General features: G+C 39.9%; 1 protein-coding gene across 2 annotated transcripts in view; it reads right to left on the bottom strand.

Moving 5' to 3' along the window:
- Positions 1–1,700: 1,700 nt before the first annotated feature.
- The window catches only part of Htr1f (5-hydroxytryptamine receptor 1F), a 182,262-nt gene continuing 164,145 nt past the window's right edge, over positions 1,701–19,817 (bottom strand). For both annotated transcript variants that reach the window (XM_045148053.1, XM_004663300.2), the window contains exon 3: positions 1,701–2,940. In XM_045148053.1, the coding sequence (XP_045003988.1) occupies positions 1,799–2,899 (1,101 nt within the window). In that variant the 5' untranslated portion in view covers positions 2,900–2,940 and the 3' untranslated portion in view covers positions 1,701–1,798. The remainder of the gene's footprint in view (positions 2,941–19,817) is intronic.

The raw sequence follows: 19,817 nt of genomic DNA, 5'->3' as shown, positions 1-19,817 counted from the left end.
TTCTGTTTGTTTCCAGTGCCAGACACAAGTGTAAGACTTCCTTCCTTCCTTGGTCTTGCTGTCTACCAAGAAGCCATTCTCCAGCACTTTTTCTGTGTGTGTGTGTGTTTCTTTTTTAAAGATTCACCCTAATTTTGTAGTCTTCCTGCTAAAAATCACCACCAATAACTTAATAATAGCAGCACATTTTTTTTTTTTTTTTGGCATTACAACTCAGCCACAATGATGCTCACTTTCCCCCTTTTATCTGTTTTCTCCATTACTCTAAACAGCTGCAAAACTCATTGCTGTGTCACCAATATGCCCCACCAATCCTTGCATGACACAGCTGAACCTTATGTTGCCTCTGGCGGGAGTATGCTCTTCCAAGTCTCTTGTCCAAATACAGAGTTATTTGACACCCATCTTAGATACATTGTTTATGAACTTTTCCTGATTTTGTCCAACTAGATGAGTTCAGTGTTTTCTCTGTTCCATTAAAGCTATGTAATAACTCATTTGTATACCCTTAGTTTGTTATTTTCTAGGGTAGTTTTAATTTGTGTTACTTCTCCCTTTACACTATGAATATTTCAGGGAATAATTTTATATTTTATTAATTTCTATATAACCCACCAAGTGTAGGTATCATTGCCTTATATAAAATGACATTTCTGTAAATATTTGTTAGATCCATATAGATATATTAATAATTGGTGTAATGAATTCTTAAGCTTATTACAAAGAGAGAATATTTTACAATGCACATGAAGCTGCAATTTAAAAAAAGGTATATGTTGTATTTCAAATGGTCTTGATTTGTGAAAGGTAGACTAGTTCCAACAGTTTGAGAGCAAATTTCTGTGAATTCAAAGGTAAGTTCTAATTGTTTTATGCTTGAAGAGTACTATATTTGCTCTAATAAAGAGGAGACGATGTTCAAATCATAGGTATGGAAATGAACTGCAAATTAACACACATTAGTTAGTAACTGGGATAACTAACATTAACAAAGGAAAATGTATTTTAAGAAAAAATAGAAGTATAATAAATAGTTATAGTGAGTGAACTAGGGAACTTAGTGCCTTAAATATGAGTTATTATGACAAAACTCCACCGTGTGTCTAGGGCTTTGATTTCTACTGCCAATAACACATGATTATATTAATAATATGTGGATAATATTCTTCTAAAAATTGACATCAACAAAGAGAATGTTAAATATGCATAATTTTAGTATTCAGAATTTGTCTGCCACAACAATCCATTGTAGGAGTATTCTTTATTATACAAGTACAAACACAGTATCAGCTCACTGACTTCTATTTACTCTGCTCATGTTAATTAAGAGCTGTTACTGCTCTCTGTTTCCAGCTTTGCTTACAGTAAGATGGGCCAGGTCACAAGAGTGGCCAGGTCAGAGAAAAGCAAGCAGTGAATTGCATCTCTTCCATAAAATAAAGAACATATAAGTAATGAATGGAAGCATGTTAATTGAAAATTCTTATAGTTCTTGTATGATGTGAACTTGGAAAGTCACTGTTAGTAATTCTATGTATTTTTTCAGTTAGCTTTTTAGGTATATTGCATAGGCAAATGTTATTTATAATTTTCATAAATTAGTTCCTAATTTTGAAAATCTTAGAATGAGGCCAAATCAATATATCTTATATTCATGATACTATTAAAATATAAATTGATATTATGGTTTTAGTGTTCTTATTATATTTCCTCTAAAAGTTTAAATGTTTTGTTTTCATTTATTTGTTTATTCCACCAAAGAAATTAAGCATCCACCTTTTAATGAACTTTCTTTAAACTAATATCGACATCGCACAAGCTTTTGGAATGCTTTCTTAAAGTCTTCATTAAAAATGGTATAAATCAGCGGATTTATAAGGGAATTCAGATAACCAAGCCATGTCAAAAAGTTTGACATTTCTTCAGAAATTTTACATTTTTCACAGACATTAACAACCAATTCTTTTACAAAAAATGGTAGCCAACATATTACAAATGCCCCCAATATCAACCCCAGGGTTGTGGCTGCTTTGCGCTCTCGGGTGCCTGAGATCTTTTGCCTTCTCCAAGATTTCTCATGCCTCAGCTCAGATCTGGGACTTTTCACTGTGCTGTGGATTTTATCAAAGTCTGTGGAGGGATCAGATAAGGATTTTTCTAGCACATAGGATGTGGAGACCAGTCTGATGCTCTTCTCACCACTCTCCAAGAGGACTTGGCCATTCAGCTCTTCCTTTAGAATTCGGCTTGCTTGTCTCTTGTGATACAGTGTCCTGGCTGCTCTGTATATTTTGTAGTAGAGGATCAGAATCAACACGAGTGGTATGTAGAAAGCTCCAAATGTGGAGTAAATAGTGGAAACAATGTGGTCATGCTTTATGATGCACTCATCCTCTCGGCTTGCCCCCTGGTGCCTCCAGAATATCGGCGGCATAGAGATGAACACAGATATGACCCACACGATTGTAATCATTATGCCAGCATGCTTGGGGGTCCTCTTCCTGGCATACTCCACAGCATCTGTGATGGCTCGGTACCGATCCAGAGCAATAGCTGAAAGATGTAGGATGGAACACGTGCAACAGATAATGTCCACACTCAGCCAAATGTCACATAACACTTGCCCCATAATCCAGCTCTCTCTCACAATGTACACGATACTGAAAGGCATCACCAGGACAGCTACAAGAAAATCTGTGACTGCCAGGGAGCAAATTAAATAGTTGGCCGGGTGGTGCAGCTTCCGGGTCACAATGATTGCAGCGATCACAAGAGAGTTGATGGTGGTTGTCATCAGTGCCAGACCAGACAGAGTAAGGGACACGAGAATTTTGGATGGCATCTTGTTGAGCAGTTCCTCTGAGGTGAAATTTTGATCAGAAGAGTTTAAGAACTCCATTGTTTTTGTTTAAAAGATTAATATCGGTGAAAAATGGGTACCTGCAACAAAGGAGGGGAAAGAAAGGTCAGAGAAAGTTTTGAGGATTTTCCTCTTCTTTTGCAATCATCTTTTTAAAAGTATATGTGTATGCTTTCTAGAATATTCTATAGATTAAAACTAGAGTGCACATTGTAGATTTTTTTTCTCATTCAAGAAGCCTAGTGAGAACAGTGACAAATAGTAACTTCCAAAACATTTCTTCAAATATGGCTCATTGAAAACCTTGTGAGTAAACTGAAAACTCAGTAAAATCCCTATCATTATAGCATTGCCTTTAAAAACCATATTGACTCTGTCTATAGTTTCTTTTTGTCTATAGCAGAAAAAAAGTTTAAAAGTTTGACATTAATATATATGTGAACATTTCACAATATAACATTAGAAAGATAGCATTTAGAAACTATAAATACTTTTGTATTTAAAGTTACACTGAAAGCATAATTGGACTGGTGGAAACTAAAGGAATTCTTAATATATTTTATGTCAGGATATAGAGATTACATAAGAAATATAAGTAAATATAAGTAAGCTTTTTATGATCATTTTATAAAATTAGGAAAATATTAGAATATTTAGTAGACTTTGTGGACTAAGTAGTTAATTTGGTTTAAAATGATAAAATAAAATTATTTGGAATCAAATGACCCTATAACAGTACCTATTATAATAATGGCATACATGATAAAATAAACCTTAACCAAGGTGAACCTGCCAATGAGGAGAGCCCATAATTAGTCACCTGGAAATAAAATTATTTTTGTAAATCATTCCTATGTTGACTATCTTACATAACTGCTTAAATAGGACTTTCATGGGTTATAATGGTTGCTTTCATCTATGATTTTCTTTTTTAAATTTTTATTTATTTGCCAGAGAGAGATAGACAGACAGAGAAAGAGAGAGAATGGGTATGCCAGGGACTCCAGCTGTTGCAAATGAACTCCAGACACATGTACTACCTTGTGTATTTGGCTTTATATGGGTACTGGGGAATCAAAGTCCCATCATCAGGCTTTGCAAAAAAGTACATTTAACCTCCAAACCATCTCTCCAGCCCCACCCCTCATTTAGAAAAATACTTTTATTGATTTGAGACAGAAAGAGGCAGAGAGAGAGAGAGAGAGAGAGAGAGAGAGAGAGAGAGAGAAAATATGATTTTCTTTAATTAGAAGTCACATAAGAGCTGAGGATGAAGCTCAGTTCACAGGAGCATTTGTCAAGCCCTGTACTCAGTCCTCAGCACTGACAAAATGTCAAATAAGAGTAATTATAAAGAGTATGCTCAGCTGAGTGTGGTGGCAAACATCTTTAATCCCAGCACTCAGGAGACAGAGATAGGGTGATGGCTATGACTTCTTGTTCTCCACCTGATGTTGGCCTGGGAGTGATGTCCATACTCTCCTCATGCCATTGTTTTCTCCTACCATCATGGAGCTTGTGAGGGTGAGAAACAGCTTTGTCTGAACTGGGTGAGAAGCAGTTTGTGTGAGAGGCTTGCTGTTATACCCATGTCCTGAGAACTTGTGCAGGGTTGCTTTGTGTAGAAACAGACTGATGTGAGCAGAGAGATGTGACACAGAAGTAAAATGTTTGGGTCAAAACTGCTGCCTATTCATCTGCAATTGAGAGATTACAACCTTTGAGATTGGTCCAGCTGATCTGCACTGGGACAACAGGGAAGAATGTAGATGCTTTTGAAGGGGCCTATGTGCTCAGGGAGTATCCTGTTCAAAGTCTGCTTTATTCTCTCCTGGATTAACAATTTGGCACCTACATGGTATTATGGAATATAAGAAATGCAGGAAAGTGAGGGTCATTGAGTTTTCAAAGCAGTCTTGTGGTTTGGAAATGGCCATGGGGAGTGTGAGGCAGGTTTGCTGGGTGCCTGCAGGGAGGCCTGATGGAGCAGCGAGAAGGAACCGTGGGTTGCAGTGGAGACGCAGTGGAGATGCTGGGCTGCAAGATGGCTGCGAAGGAGAGCTATTGGCTCTGAATAAAGTGTTCCAGGACTGCAAGTAGCCTAGCTGGAGGGGCAGAATTGGAACTCCAGAGACTTGTTGCTGGTTAGAGTTAGTGGACTTGGAGACTTGCTACAGACTAGAATTGTCGGACTTGGACTTACAGTTTGATGTTTGTCCTGTTTAAATCTTGAATTTGTTGAATGTTTCTTTGCTATGCCCAATGCCATATTTTGCAGTGTGAATGTTTATTTCTGTGCCATTATGTTTTTTTTTTGGAGGGGGGGAATTTTGGCATTATGGCTCAGTTAAAAGACCTTGGACTATGGGAATGTTTAAACATCATTGGAATTGATAAAAATTATGGGTACTTTTAAAGTTGGATGAATACAATGAATACACTGTATTTTATATCATATATGGTTATCAGTTTATGGAGGCTAGGGATGGAATGTGGTGCTCATGCCATTGTTTTCCTCTTCCATCATGGAGCTTCCCTTGGAGCCTGTAAGCCAAAAGAAACCGTTTCCCCCCACAAACTGCTCTTGGTTGGATGATTTCTGCAAGCTATGTGAACATGACTGCAACATGACCTCACACTAATTTTTGTTAGGATGTTTCTCTTTTTTTGAGGCAAGCTCAACAGACTGGCCCCCCTTTTTTAATGCAAGAGGGCAAGAGGGAGAGAGAAGGAGAGAGAGAGAGATAAACAGATAGTGTGAATTGGCACAACAGGGCCTCCAGCCACTGCAATCAAACTCCAGACATGTGCACCCCCTTGTGAGCATGTGCAACCTTGCACACTTGTGTCACTTTGTATGTCTGGCTTATGTGGGACCTGGAGAGTTGAATATGAGTCCTTAGGCTTTTCAGGCAAGCATCTTAATCACTAAGTCATCTCTCCAGCTCAGTATGTATGTATACATATGATATGCATGCATGTGGGTATGAATATATATGTTGTCTTCATGCAGCCCAAGGTCTCTTAGTTCTTATCCTCTCAGATTCTTTTCATGTTTTTCAGTGTTGTGAAAGTTAAAACATATGATTATACTTTCTGAATAAACATTGGGTCACAAATTCTGAAATGTTAAGAGTATCCAATAGGCACCTCAGAACTGACAATAAAAATCCTGTGATAAAGCCAGGTGAGATGGTACACAGCTTTAATCCCAGCACTTGGAAGGCAGAGGTAAGAGGATCATTGTGAGTTTGAGGCCACCCTGAGACTGCATAGTGAATTCCAGGTCAGCCTAGAAACCTTACCTTGGGGAAAAAAAATCCTGTGATATATTTTTAGTATTAAGAGACCTTCAAGTTTTTTTGTTTTCTCCTTGCAAATATTTTTTGGAAAGGTCAGTGGTTTTAAGTGAAACATTCACTCCAAAGTCAGTAACATATTAGAACCATAATAAATTAATTAATTTCTGTTTGTCTTCTAATTTCCTCCATTCTCTTATCATATAATTTGCACTATATTTAATTTAAAAACTGATTTTCCTGAAGTGGTTAATTCCTTAGCAATGGTGTTTATTTAGTACTATGGGACTTGGTTTAAAAGTGCTGACTCTTTCCACATTATAAGCAAAAGTAACTTTTCAGTTTAACTCATCTGATAGTTTTGGCCTCAGAAATAATTCTGAAATCCTATTTTGAGCAGAATATAATGAGCTAAGATGTCTGGAAATTGTTATGTGATTTTTCATAATAAAAATCAATGCTGTGGAAAGTGGTTTCTCTACATGTCACATTTAAATAAACCTTAATAAAATGGTACTGGATACCAGAAAATTTTCCCAAATTTTGTCATATGTTAGAAGCATATGGAAAATAAATATGAGTTATAAATGTGTCATATAAATTATATTACAGTTGACCAGAAATTTTCACAACTTTAAACTTAGGAAAATAATCAGCCCTCTGCTAATTGTATTCATAGACAAGAAGGAAAGCAGGAAAACAAATAAGCCAACCACAGCCAGTTTTCAATTTCCTTTTGTCTTGTTCTCCTTACCACTTACAACTGGAAATTGAATAAACTATTTACTTCATTCATTCAGGCATGACCTTTCATCAAGTTACTTCATGATCTTTTGATTTCTTTTTGGGATTAAAAAAATATTTTATTTATTTATTTAAGAGAAAGGAAGTGGTGGGGGGGGCTGAGAAAGGGAGAGAATAGGTGAGCCAGGGCCTCTATTCACTGCAAACGAACTCCATATGCATGTGCTACCATGTGCATCTGGCTTATGTGCATTCTGGGAAGTTGAACCTAGGTCCTTAGGCTTCACAGGTAAGGGTCACAACCACCTAGCCAACTCTCCATCCCACTGGGGGATGTTCGTGTGTGAGTGGTATGTCATGGTGCACATGCAGAGGTCAGAAGACAATCTTGGGGTGTGTTTTGCCAGACTAGCTGGCCGACAAGCTTTGAGATTCTTCTGATTCCCCCTCACATTGCATTGGCGCATTGGGATTACAGACTTGTGTGCTACCTGCATCTGCTTTGTGTGGGTTCTCCAGATCTGACCTCCAACTATAGGCTTGTACAGTGAGAATTTTTTAACAACTGAGCCATCCCCCTGTTGTCTCAAATTCTTTTTTTCATTCCCAGTCTGGGTTTTTACAGTGCTAGGAACCACCTACCAATTCTTCACATAGATTGTGGTGCTTCCTTCTACTTTAAATATAGGCTCCATTCCATATTTCCAAAATCTTCAATGGGGAAAATTATTCCAAGAATCTGAGGTCTTATAGGTTATAGGAAGAAGTCTTCCCTACATTTTAGTCAGCATGAATATTGCTACTTTGTTGGTCTAGCTACATGATGCACTCACTCTTTTGTGTATACACATGATTTTTTTTTTTTTTCCAAGATAGGGTCTTGATCTAGCCCAGGCTGACCTGGTATTTACTCTGGAGTGTCATGGTGGCCTTGAACTCTTGACAGTCCATCATCTCTGCCTCCCAAGTGCTGCGATTAAAGGCATGCTCCACCACACCCAGCTATACACACCATTTTAAATCTAATACTTATTGACATTCAAGTGTCTAATTGTGTTGTGTGATTTATTGTACTCAGATTAAACTATTAGCTCTTAGGGGAATAGTCTAATTTACTCTCTGGTGTGAAAAATTAGGAGGAGGGGAAGGTCATATACACTTTTCCATAATAACATTATCAAGTAACATAACAGTAAAATTCAATTCTGTCTTGGGAACTTACAAGTTAGCTACTTCATTTAGGGTAATAAATATGTCTTTTCTGAGTATTTGTCTCTGCAGGTGTACTATTTTTGGAATCAAGCAATTTATTTGTTAAAGCTATTCTAGGTGGTTGATATAGTTATTATTTCTCCATAGATAAGGAAATGAAGGCAAAGAAGTTTTACAAATTTCCCTAAAATGACCAACAGCTTTATTCTAGTCATATGGTCTACAAAATACTTTTTCTTTGAATTACAGATTTATTTATTTATTTTTTTATCTAAGAAGTGTGTTTGAGTAGAAGCAAACATGCAAGAGGATGAATGTAGTGGCCAGGTCTATGTGTGAGAAGTCTGCAGTACAGAAACAAGTAGTCATGTGTTTTCTAGTTTCTTTTCCTGTCTTTCTAAACCTGAGACTTCAAGACTGTTCTTGTTCCATTTCTCTGTTCCCATGTGTTCCTTTAAGAATTATTTATTGAATTCAATTTTTGTGCTGATTAATCTGATAGTTGTAAAAAAAGAACCCTTAAATAAAACAGCAAAAGAACACATCATTCTTGTCTTTTGTAAGCTAGTCGTGATAATGAAACAGCTAAACACATAATTATAATACAATTATACAGTGCAACAAGAGCATTATGAAAGTATATATAAAGGGTATTGGAAATGCCAGCCAGAAAGAACTAATCACATTATGACAAGGCAGAAAGAGTCTTTGCAGAAAGGGGCATGAGTGTGAGAAAAAGCAGAGGCATAGAGCTGCAGAGTGCGGTCAGCCCTGAGCAGTAGTCTGATGTGATGCAAACACTGCAAAGGTAAGTTTGGTCCATGATGAGGTGAGAGATGAAAGCTATGTGAGGAAACCAATGAAGGGGTCTACATGCTATGATAAGAACTTGATTTCAGCCTCCTTACAAGTCACATAAGTTTCTAAGAAGGTAAGTGAAGGTATAAGGTCTGTGTTTTGGCAGTGTGATGTGTGCGGCTTGTGAAGAATAGTCTGAAGAGAAAATGCTGTAAGGAAGAGCTCTAATAAGAACAGCGAAACAACAGTATTGAATTCCAGGTCAGCAGGGGCTACAGTGAAACCCTACTGCCCCAAACTAAGAGCCAAAAACAAACAAACAAAAACCCAAACCAACCAAAGAAACAAAACCTACAGAGCACTTTTCAGGGTATGTCTGAAATGAGAACTCTTCGAGGTAGTTGGGATCATATTGGACCAGATGCTTCCTATCAGGTATCAGTGATAGTATTGCAAAGACAGAGGTAACTTGGATCGTCAGGACGGGTTCAGGAATCGGGACGCTGAGTGGTGTCAAAGGCTAACAGGAATGTTATTGGAATCTGGGATCAGTTTACTTTCAGAGAAGAGTGTACAACAGAATGCAACAAGCCCAGGAAACAGACCAGGGTCAGTTTTAAGCCATGATGAGGTTCGGGGGTGGGTGGAAAGTGTGTTCAGATAATTGAACGAATGAAAGACAAGGAGACTTTGCAGTTATGTTCAGAGCCTGGAATTAATGGAGTTTTAAGTTTGGGGAGTGCTTCCGGGCTGGGTATGAAAACAAGGATTGCTGTAATTCCATTGCTCCGCTGGAGACCTGAGTACAGAGGGTCTTTTCACAGTATTCACTAGGTATCAGCTTCGTGTTCACTAGCCATTCACCGCTGCCTGCTGGACCTTGTCTCTCAAGGTATTTTTTTCCTTTCTTTTTTTCTTTGTTTTGTTTTGGGTTTTGGGTTTGGGTTTTCTGAGGTAGGATTTCACTCTTGTCCAGGCTGACCTGGAATTTACTCTGTATTCTCAGGGTGGCCTCAAACTCATGGTGATCCCCCTACCCCTTCCTCCCTAGTGCAGGCATTAAAGGTGTGCGCCACACGGCCCGGCTGTCTGTCGTGGTTCTTGATCCGCACTGCTCAGATTTGTCAGTCAGCTGCTCTTTTGGGCTGTGCACCTATTCCGCCGGATCAAATCTTGTTTTATTCAACCTTGCCCTTCTTAGATATATGGCCAGTTCTTTTTTTTTTTAATTTTTTTTTTTTTGTTGTTGTTGTTTATTCATTTGAGAGCGACAGAGAGAGAAAGAGGTAGAGAGAGACAGAGAGAATGGGCACACCAGGGCTTGCAGCCACTGCAAACGAACTCCAGCTACGTGCGCCCCCTTGTGCATCTGGCTAACGTGGGTCCTGGGGAATTGAGCCTTGAACTGGGGTCCTTAGGCTTCACAGGCAAGCGCTTAACCGCTAAGCCACCTCCAGCCCTATGGCCAGTTCTTATTCTCAGCCATTTTTTCTCCAGTTTGCCTGATGGCACCAGTGACTTCCACCTCTTTCATATTCAAGTATACTCACCCCTCCTGCTGCTCCCCCAAACTTATCCAGTCCTGGTTCTAGTCTTAAAGTCTCAACTCGTGTTTTGTACCAAGCCAATAAACAGATAAGACCCCCATAGGCTGCAGCCCCTCTTGACTCAAAGATCTATGAGTTAAAATGACCAGTTCTCTATAGTGCAATTGGGAGTCAGGAGACAGATACACGGAGAACTCATCCCCATTCAAAAAGATGAGGAAGCCATGGTAGCCATTGACTTGAAATTTACATGGTTAGTGCTTTTTGCATGCTCTAATCTAAGGGCTACACACCGACTTTCCTTAAGGGCCGCTTGTGCTCCGTAACTTGATTCCCAGTTCACTCTCCTTTGTACCTCTCCACTCTCGCTCCGTGCTCTTAACTCTACTTCTTGGTGAGGAGAGGTCCTATTTGATTTGTGAGATATATAGTCTAGATTTACAGTTAGGCAGACTTCTCAGTCTGCTTTCTACTTTTCATTTTGTGCTCTTTCCTTCCAGTGCAGGCTAATATAATTCTGCTAAAAACTTTGTGTTTCCTGAATTCCAGCCTGGGACTAAAAACCTAATGGCTAGGGGGACATAATTCCTAGAGAGACACTGCAACTGTTGTCCGGCTAAATGGATATATTATGCTCACCAAAGTTTCCTCTAAAAGTTTGTTTATGCCCATATATTAATGCTGTTCTCTTGTTTGGTTAGAGAAGCTTCTCTTTTCAGATGGCAGTGTCCATTGGGGTGACTCAAAACTCACCAAAGAACTGAGAAGAAATGATGGTGGAGTGCTCAGCACTAACTGAGGCATCTCTCTCACACCCTGCAAGGCTCATGGACCACTGGGAAAGAGGTGGCAGAAAGAACACAAGAGCCGAATGGTGGGTGGAGTGCCTTGCAATACTATCTTCTAGACACAAAGTGGCCTTGGTCTTCATGACCTCACCGTGGCTAATGCTACCTATACAAGATCTGTATAACAGGGAAAATTTGGTGACATTAAAGTAGAAGAGAGTCTTTGTGTTTCCCTTTGAATTGTACTGACAGTCACTATCTGTTCCAGGGCACATGCACAATTTTTCTCATGACATATTTCTCTCTTTTGTAGGACAGATTATTACAGCTGTTGAATCATGGCTGTAGGATTATTAGCAGTCCCTTTGCGTAGTTTAAAGGCTCTACTAGGTACCTTTAAACGTTCATTAAGTGTTCACAGAAATTTCTATAGTCAAACACTTGATTTGTTCTTTGCCATTGAATCATTTTTATCTTGAGAAATATTGCAATCTATTGAACAGTAGTGCAGAATAGTTTTGTCTTCTCATGTAGAAAGTCTGGGGACTATATATTTCTTTTAAATAGGACTAAACAAGGAAATAAAAGGGACACAAAGGAAAAGGATGAAAGTTAAAGTAACCTTATTTTCAGATGATATTTCCATATATGACAGACCCTACAGTCTCTATCAGAATACTCCTAGAGATGATAAACACTTTCAACAAATTTTCAGGATACAAAATTAACACATAATATTGGTGTACCATGACAAACAAACTCAGACAGAAAGAAATCATGTAAACAAACTCATTTACAATAACCTCAAAAATACCTTGGAATAAATAAAACCGAGGAAGTGAAAGACTTCTACAATGAAAACTTTAAAACATCGAGGAAATAAGTTGAAGCTAGAATGATTAGCCTTGTTCATGAATCAGAAGAATTAATAATGTGAAAATGGCTGTCCTATAAAAATCAATCTATGGATTCAATGCAATGCCAATCAAATTTTCAGCACCATTTCTCATAGAAATGAAAAAAAAAATCCTAAACTTCATATGGAAATACAAACGACTCCAGATAGCCAAGGAAATCCTCAACAAAAAGAATACTTCTGGAAAATAATAAAAAAAAAAAAAGAATGCTGCTGGAGCTATCACCAAACGTCTTGCTTGTATGTTATACTACAGAGTGGTAATAAAAACAGCCTGGTGTTCACCAAAACAGACACATAGATCAATGAAATAGAATAAAGGACCCAGAAATCTGTCCCTACAGCTAATCCACCTGATTTTTTTTTTTTTTTTTTTTTGGTTTCTAGTTAGGGTCTCACTCTAGCCCAGGCTGACCTGGAGTTCACTATGTAGTCTCAGGGTGGCCTCAAACTCACAGTGATCCTCCTATCTCTGCCTCCTGAGTGCTGGGTTTAAAGGCATGCACCACCACGCCCAGCTAATCCACCTGATTTTTGATAAAGATGTAAAATGTACACATTAGAGAAGACACAGCATATCCAATAAATGGTGCTGAGAAAACTGGATACCTCTATAGAAAAGAAAAAAGCTAGATTATTATATCTTACCCTGACCAAAAATCAACTTCAAATGTATCAAAGAGTTTAACATAAGATTTGAAACTTTGAAACTGTCATAGGGAAAATCTACTCTAAGATATTGGCATAGGTAAATACTTTCTGAAAAGCATTCCTGTTGCTCAGGAAATAAGGCTGACAATCAACAAATGGGACATCATGAAATTAAAAAAGGAAGCTGTCAAGTGAGTGAAGGGGCAGCCTACAGGATGGGAAAAATATCTTTGCCAGCTACATATCTGGCAGACTATTAAGATCTGGAATATTCAAAGAGCTCAAAATACTAAACATTAAGAAAATAAACAACCCAATCAAAAGAGGGACTATGTGCCTCCCAAGTGCTGGAATTAAAGACATGTGCCACCATGTCCAGCTTCCTTAATATTTTTATTTGAGAGAGACAAAGACGCAGTGAGTAAGTATGGATATATACCAGGGCCTCCTGCCATCACAAACCAACTCCAGATGCATGTGCCAATTTGTGCATCTGGCTTTACCTGGGTACTGGGGAACTGAACCTGGGCAGTCAGGCTTTACAAATAAGCTCTTTAACCATTGAGCAATCTCTGAAGCCCTTCATTGTGGTTCTGATTTGTCGTTTTTCATATGCTTTCTGATCTTCATGTGTCATTTTAGTGAAATGTATATTCATGTCCTTTGTCTCGAGCCCCCCCATCCCCCGTCCACATTTTGTGTTTATATAGTGCCACAAGTCAATCCTGGGTCCTTGCACATGCTAGGCATGGACACTGAGTTACACCTCCAGCCATTCTATTTATTTTTAGATGTATTCCTATTGCCTGCATTAGCTGTCTCTCTGCCCACCAAGTAGCTGGAGTTACAGGTGCCCTGCCTTCTTTTCCTCCTTTGTTTTCTGAGACTGGGTATCTATAGTTCTGCTCGCCTGGAACTTGCAAACTAGACCAAGCAGGCCACAAACATGTGGTAGTCCTCTTGTCTGCCTTCCAAGTACTGGGATTACAAACATGTGGCACCACAACTGGCCCCACAGTTGGCTACTTTAAATTGGGTTAATTTGTTGTTAAGTTTTTTTGTCTACTCTGTATATTTATTCATTGTCAGGTATATGAGATAAAGATGTTTTATCTCCTAAAAAAAAAAAAAAAAAAGAGGGGCTATGAAACTGAACAGAGATTTCTTTCTTTGCGGCGGGGTGGGGGTGGGGGGAGATTTTTAAAACAAGAAATACAAATGGCTAAAAAATATTTTAAAAACTGTTCAACATCCATAGCCTTGCAAATAAATCAAAACTACTTTGAGACTCCATTTCACTCATGTCTGAATTGCTATCATCAAGAAAACCAATAATACTAAGTCCTGATCAGGGTGTGAGGAAAGGGGATCTCTGATTCCATGTTAATTGCAGTGGAAATTGGTTTTGCCAATTAGAGAATTAATATAGAAAAAATTTTAAATGTATTTTATTTATTTATTTGGGATAAAGAGAGAGAGAGAAAATATATGAGTGAGAATGGACATGCCAAGGTGTTTTGCCACTGCAAACTAACTCTAGGTACATTCATCACTTCGTGTGGGTGCTAGGGTGTGGTGGGTTGATTCAGGTGTCCCCCATAAACTTAGGTGTTCTGAATGCTAGGTCCCGAGCTGCTGGCAATTTGGAAATTAAAGACTCCTGGAGGCAATGTATTGTTGGGGGTGGACTTGTGGGCGTTATAGTCACTTTTCCCATGCCAGTGTTTGGCACACTCTCCTGTTCCTGTTGGCCACCTTATGTTGGCCAGGGGGAGATGCCCACCCTCTGCTCATGCCATCGTTTTCCCTGCCGTGATGGAGCTTCCTCTCTAGTCTATAAGCCCACAAGCTGCTCTTGGTTGGGAGAGCTCTGCTAGCAATGAGAACCTGACTACAACATGGGGAATCAAACCTGGGCCTTCAGGCTTTGTAAGCAACTGCTTTTAGTCACTGAGCCATCCCCCCTCAGACTGGAAATTTATTATTATTTTTGCTCATGTGTCGTGTATGATATGGTGGTGGTGGTAGTGGTTTGTGCATGGTGTGGTGCCCATACGCTCCCCTGCGGGAATAGGGTACACTTGCCTATCATGGCTGGAGCACAATAATGGGTGTTCTGCTTTGTCCTTCTATCACTGGCCTTGTTTTAAGCCAGTCTCTATGTTGATTCTGGAGCTTGCAGGACTCTGAGCATTCTGTATTCCCAGGTTTCTGCTCCGCTGTGGGACTGGGGTTGCAGGTGCACATGGCTAGGCCCAGCTGTTTACATGGGCTCTGGAGATGCAAACTCTGCTAGTCTCAGGTCCTCATGCTTGCACAGGAAGTACAGGGAAACACTAAGCCTTCCCTCCAGCTTGGAAATTTGTTATAATGCTAAACACATGATTCAATTACATTATTCTCAAATATGTAACTTAGAGATCCTATGATAGAAATGTTTGTACATCTATGTTCATGGGTGCTCCGTTCACAGTAGCTAGGAACTGGAATCAACTCAGATGTCCATGGAATGATGAATGGATTGTAGAGATGTGGCAGTACACACACACACACACACACACACACACACACACGCACTTTGGAGTTTCATTTTACTGTAAAGAGAAAATGAAAAATACGAAAATATAAATAAATAGAAAAAATGAAAGATATTTGAAGGAAAATAGATGGGACTGGCAACGATAATACAGAGTGGGGTAACGAGAATGGCAAATCCCCACATGCCCCCCTCTCCTATGCAGATTCTAGCTTCGAGGTTTTAGATTTGTGTGTTAGAGTGTCTGTGTGGGTGATGGCACTAGAAAGGGTCCATTATGGGGAAGAGAGTTTGCCGAGGGCTAGTAGAACACGTGATATGAGAGTAGGGAGGAGTAGAAGGGGACAGGTTTCAGCAGGGATGGGACTGGGGGGATGGAGGAGAGGAAAAGATGTTGGGAGGGTTAATCAAAACTAAGGCTATATGAAAAAGGATATGGAAACCTACTACTCTGTAAGCTAATTAAAGGCATTCTTCAAAACAAACACTTTGAACGGAGGAGGTTCCATGCATGGATAAAGCTGCTCCCAGAAGGCATAGGTTGTTAATCAGAAATTCCAGTGCCAGACCCTAAACCAACACTGACTATTTTCATGGCTCATGGTTGCTCACCAAATCTGAATATTTCCACATTGCTAAAGACACCACATTCCTCCGTTAGTTGCATAACACAGAGAAGTCAAGCTGGAGCTGCGCCGGAAACTTCCTCTGAGCCCTTTATAGTGATAAAAGGTGCTATTCAGGCTGCTATGGGAGAAAAAGCACCAACAGTCTTACCAAGCTTTGGACCCTGTGTGACCACCACCCACCTACAGGCAAGATGTGCCCACAGGTTAGCTAGTGACATGAATATTATGAGAGTAACCAAGTGCATTCTGACTGGATTTGAGTCCTGCTCCACAGTTGGGAATTCATGCCTGTTATTGTAATACTGGTCAAAAATCCATGGCTGGAGAGATCATACACACTAAAGAGACCCTACTACTACTGTGGGAGAGATTGTCAAACTGCCTTCTAAATATTTCTGTTTATACTCATAGATTAGTGATGCTGTCAGCCTTGATCACAGAAGGTTCTTTTCTCAGTGGGTTGAGATTAATGCAGAGACAAAGCTGGTGAAAGTGCTGAGAACAAGTGACTATGGTGAGTTTACCCCTAAACAGGACATCTGCATCACCCTCTCCAAGGTCCAAGAAATAGTGGATGTGGGAAAATCGTAAGAGGATGTAAGGATGGAGAGGAATGCTATGGAATGCTTTCTTCTACACATAACATGGCCATTAAACTCATGATCTCACCACAGCTATGGTTTACTGTTCAAGAATGGCCTGTGAACATTCTACTGTGGATGGGGAAGAGGGGTTCATAGGACACCACTATGCTCAGAGGAGCTATTGGCAGTTAAGTGTTGAAGGGGGCAAGTGAGTAATGTTATTCAGCGATGGAGCCACTGGTATGTTACCCACACTCTAGTAAATCACTCCTCGCCAATGCTCATGCAAGCAGCTGCAATTTTACTCAGTGGGTCACCAAACAAAATAAAAAAATAAAGACATGAAAATAGGAAGGGGATTAGTTGGGGAGAAGGGGTTATCAGGAGTAGTGGGGAAATAAGAAAGAGGAGTGGGGGTGAATTTGATCAAAATAAATGAAATGCATGTATAAAATTATCAAAAATAAAATTAAAGGAACAACAAAGGCCAGAAATATTTCATCAAGATTAAAGTGCAGTTTTTCTAAGTAAAATAAAAAGGACTTGCCCACATAACAAGTGTGCACTCACTTAAGAAGACTATCTTTCTGTGGGAGATATGGTCTTCATATGTAAAGTGCTGACTCATCAAGCAGCTTTAGCCAAATTTCAAAAATACTTGGAAAGAATAGAACATTCTAAGTAGAATTTACACATGCAGACCTTTCAGTGCTCTAACCATGTTGGTTACTGTTTCTGAGACACGTGTGTAGTGGTCTGATACATTTAGGAAGAGGAGTAGTGTGACACAGGAAAACCTGCTCTGCATTCACGGAACACAGAAGCCGGCTGTGGACGCACGTGCTGTGGAGAGAACACAGACAGGTAGACGTGAACTGGGGTGTAGTGCCATTGCTCTCAATGGGAGGAAGCCTAGCTGCTGGGAGGCAAGACAAGAGGGGTGTGGAGATAATGGTAGCAGTGAGTTGTGAAGGCAATATGAACCTGGGCTTATTTCTATGATTAAGACCTTGGTTTATTAAGATACCATTGTCCTAGTATGTTTTGTGATGTTATAACAGAATGCTACTGACTAGGTAATTTAAAAACAACAGATTTTTTTTTTTTTCCCTTATACTTCTGGAGGCTGGGAAGTCAGGATCAAATGGCTGGTATCAGATGAGGACATTTTGCTGTGTCATCCCATGGATCAAGGTGGAAGGGCAAGAGAAAGTGACAAAGTATCATATGGCAAAACTCGCTTTTATAAAAACCAAGTATTTCAATCAATAATGGGCCCATTTCTTAAATAATAGGAATTCTTTTCTTGGCATAGAGATTCCCAAGTGACACACTTCTAGGTGTTACTTTCCACTAGTATTATATTGAGTATTAAGTTTCCAACTTTAAAATTTTGTGAGACACATTCAAGCTGTAGCAGTATCAAGTATAGCACTGTGAGTTAAGCTTGCAAGTTAACACACCTTCGTTTAAAGTTTGACCCCTCCTTTTACTATGTGAGCTCAGGAAAGTCACTCCAACTTTCAAAGACCCAGCTTCATTATTTTAATGTGAAGACAGTAAAAGTCAAACTGGACGAAGTACTGTTGAAGATTAAATATGAATCCCTTAGGGGTCAGCCAACTAATAAACTCAATACTGATGTGTGTTCTGTGTAGCATAGGGCTAGCAACCTCTACCGTCAGGACTGTGAGAAGCACTGAGTCTAAATGTAGTAAAAAAGTGTTATTTCAACTTTTACCTCATTTTATGGTATCTCTCATATCATCATTATCTTACATAAAGATTTCTAATATGGCATGTAAGAAGGTGATGGGATGAAATAAAGTACAAGCACCACGAATAGCTGAGTTACAATGGAAAACGGGGGCTGAGGAAATGGACTGGTGGACAAAGCGCTCGGTGTCTAAGCGTGAGAACCTCAGTTGAGGTCCCCAGAGCCCGTGTACAGCTGGATGCTGTAGAGCTAGCACCCGTCACCCCGCACACCCAGGGTGAGGAGGGAGCCAGAGACAGCCTGGTGCCAGCAGCAGTGACTACCAAGTGACCCTGCCTCAAACAAAGTGGAAGGTGAGGGCAGATACCAGAAGTTGTCTTCTGGCCTCCACATGCACAGCGTGGAACATGCTCCCCTCCACCTACCTGCAGGACCATGAGTGCACGTACCCTCCCCGACCCGCACACCAGGCAAAATGGAAAGAGGTAAGACGCTGTGGCACACGTCCCTCCGTGAACATGAGCACGCATCCACATAGACGCACCGCACCAGAAAGAGTGGAAAACGGGCAAAGCTCTGAGCAGCTGGAGTGAAGAACATGGCAACAATCTCCACATGTTTAACAGTCCCTCTCTTTGAGTGCTTGGTAAGGCAAATAGTACACGCCGCAGTGACACTGGAGATAACACTATCTTATGGAAGTGGTCGTTACCAGCAGCGCACAGAGTCTAACAACTCTGCACTCTTCTCGGAAAGTTACTGAAATGATTCCATTTAGCTGTACGGCAGATAAGAAAATTATTGTTTCCAAAATTAATTAATTATGAACACTCTAGTAAATATTTTCATGTAGGAAATAAAACATTAGCTTGGATAAAGCCTATCTCAAAATGAGTGATAGTTTATTTTCACTCAAGGGGGAAAAAAAAACATCACGGTAAGTCATTTGGAAGAAAACCACTTGCCTAGAATGTATTGAAACTCAAGAAAAGCTATGGCTGTTATGTTAAAAATAGTTTGGGTGAAGATATTTAACAAGTTTAGGATTTTTTAAAAAAATAATTAATGCATTGATTTGACAGAGAAAGAGGGAGAAAGAGAGGGAGAATGGGCGCACCAGGGCCTCCAGCCACTACAAACAAACTCCAGGCGCCTGCGCCCCCTTATGTGTCTGGCTAACTTGGGTCCTGGGGAATAGAACCTGGGTCCTTTGGCTTTTCAGGCAAATGCCTTCACATCTAAGCCATCCCTCCAGCCCAACTTTAGGATTTTTTGATGCATAACAATTGTAGTTTTTTTTTTAATTTTTTAAATTATTTATTTATTTATTTGAGAGCGACAGACACAGAGAGAAAGACAGAGAGAGAGAGAGAGAATGGGCGCGCCAGGGCTTCCAGCCTCTGCAAACGAACTCCAGACGCATGCGTCCCCTTGTGCATCTGGCTAACGTGGGACCTGGGGAAGCGAGCCTCGAACCGGGGTCCTTAGGCTTCACAGGCAAGCGCTTAACCGCTAAGCCATCTCTCCAGCCCAGTT

Source organism: Jaculus jaculus, chromosome 4 (genome assembly GCF_020740685.1).
Source record: "Jaculus jaculus isolate mJacJac1 chromosome 4, mJacJac1.mat.Y.cur, whole genome shotgun sequence".
NCBI lineage: Eukaryota > Metazoa > Chordata > Mammalia > Rodentia > Dipodidae > Jaculus > Jaculus jaculus.
Note: the sequence above shows the minus strand (reverse complement) of the source record. Positions and strands in the feature narration are given on the sequence as shown.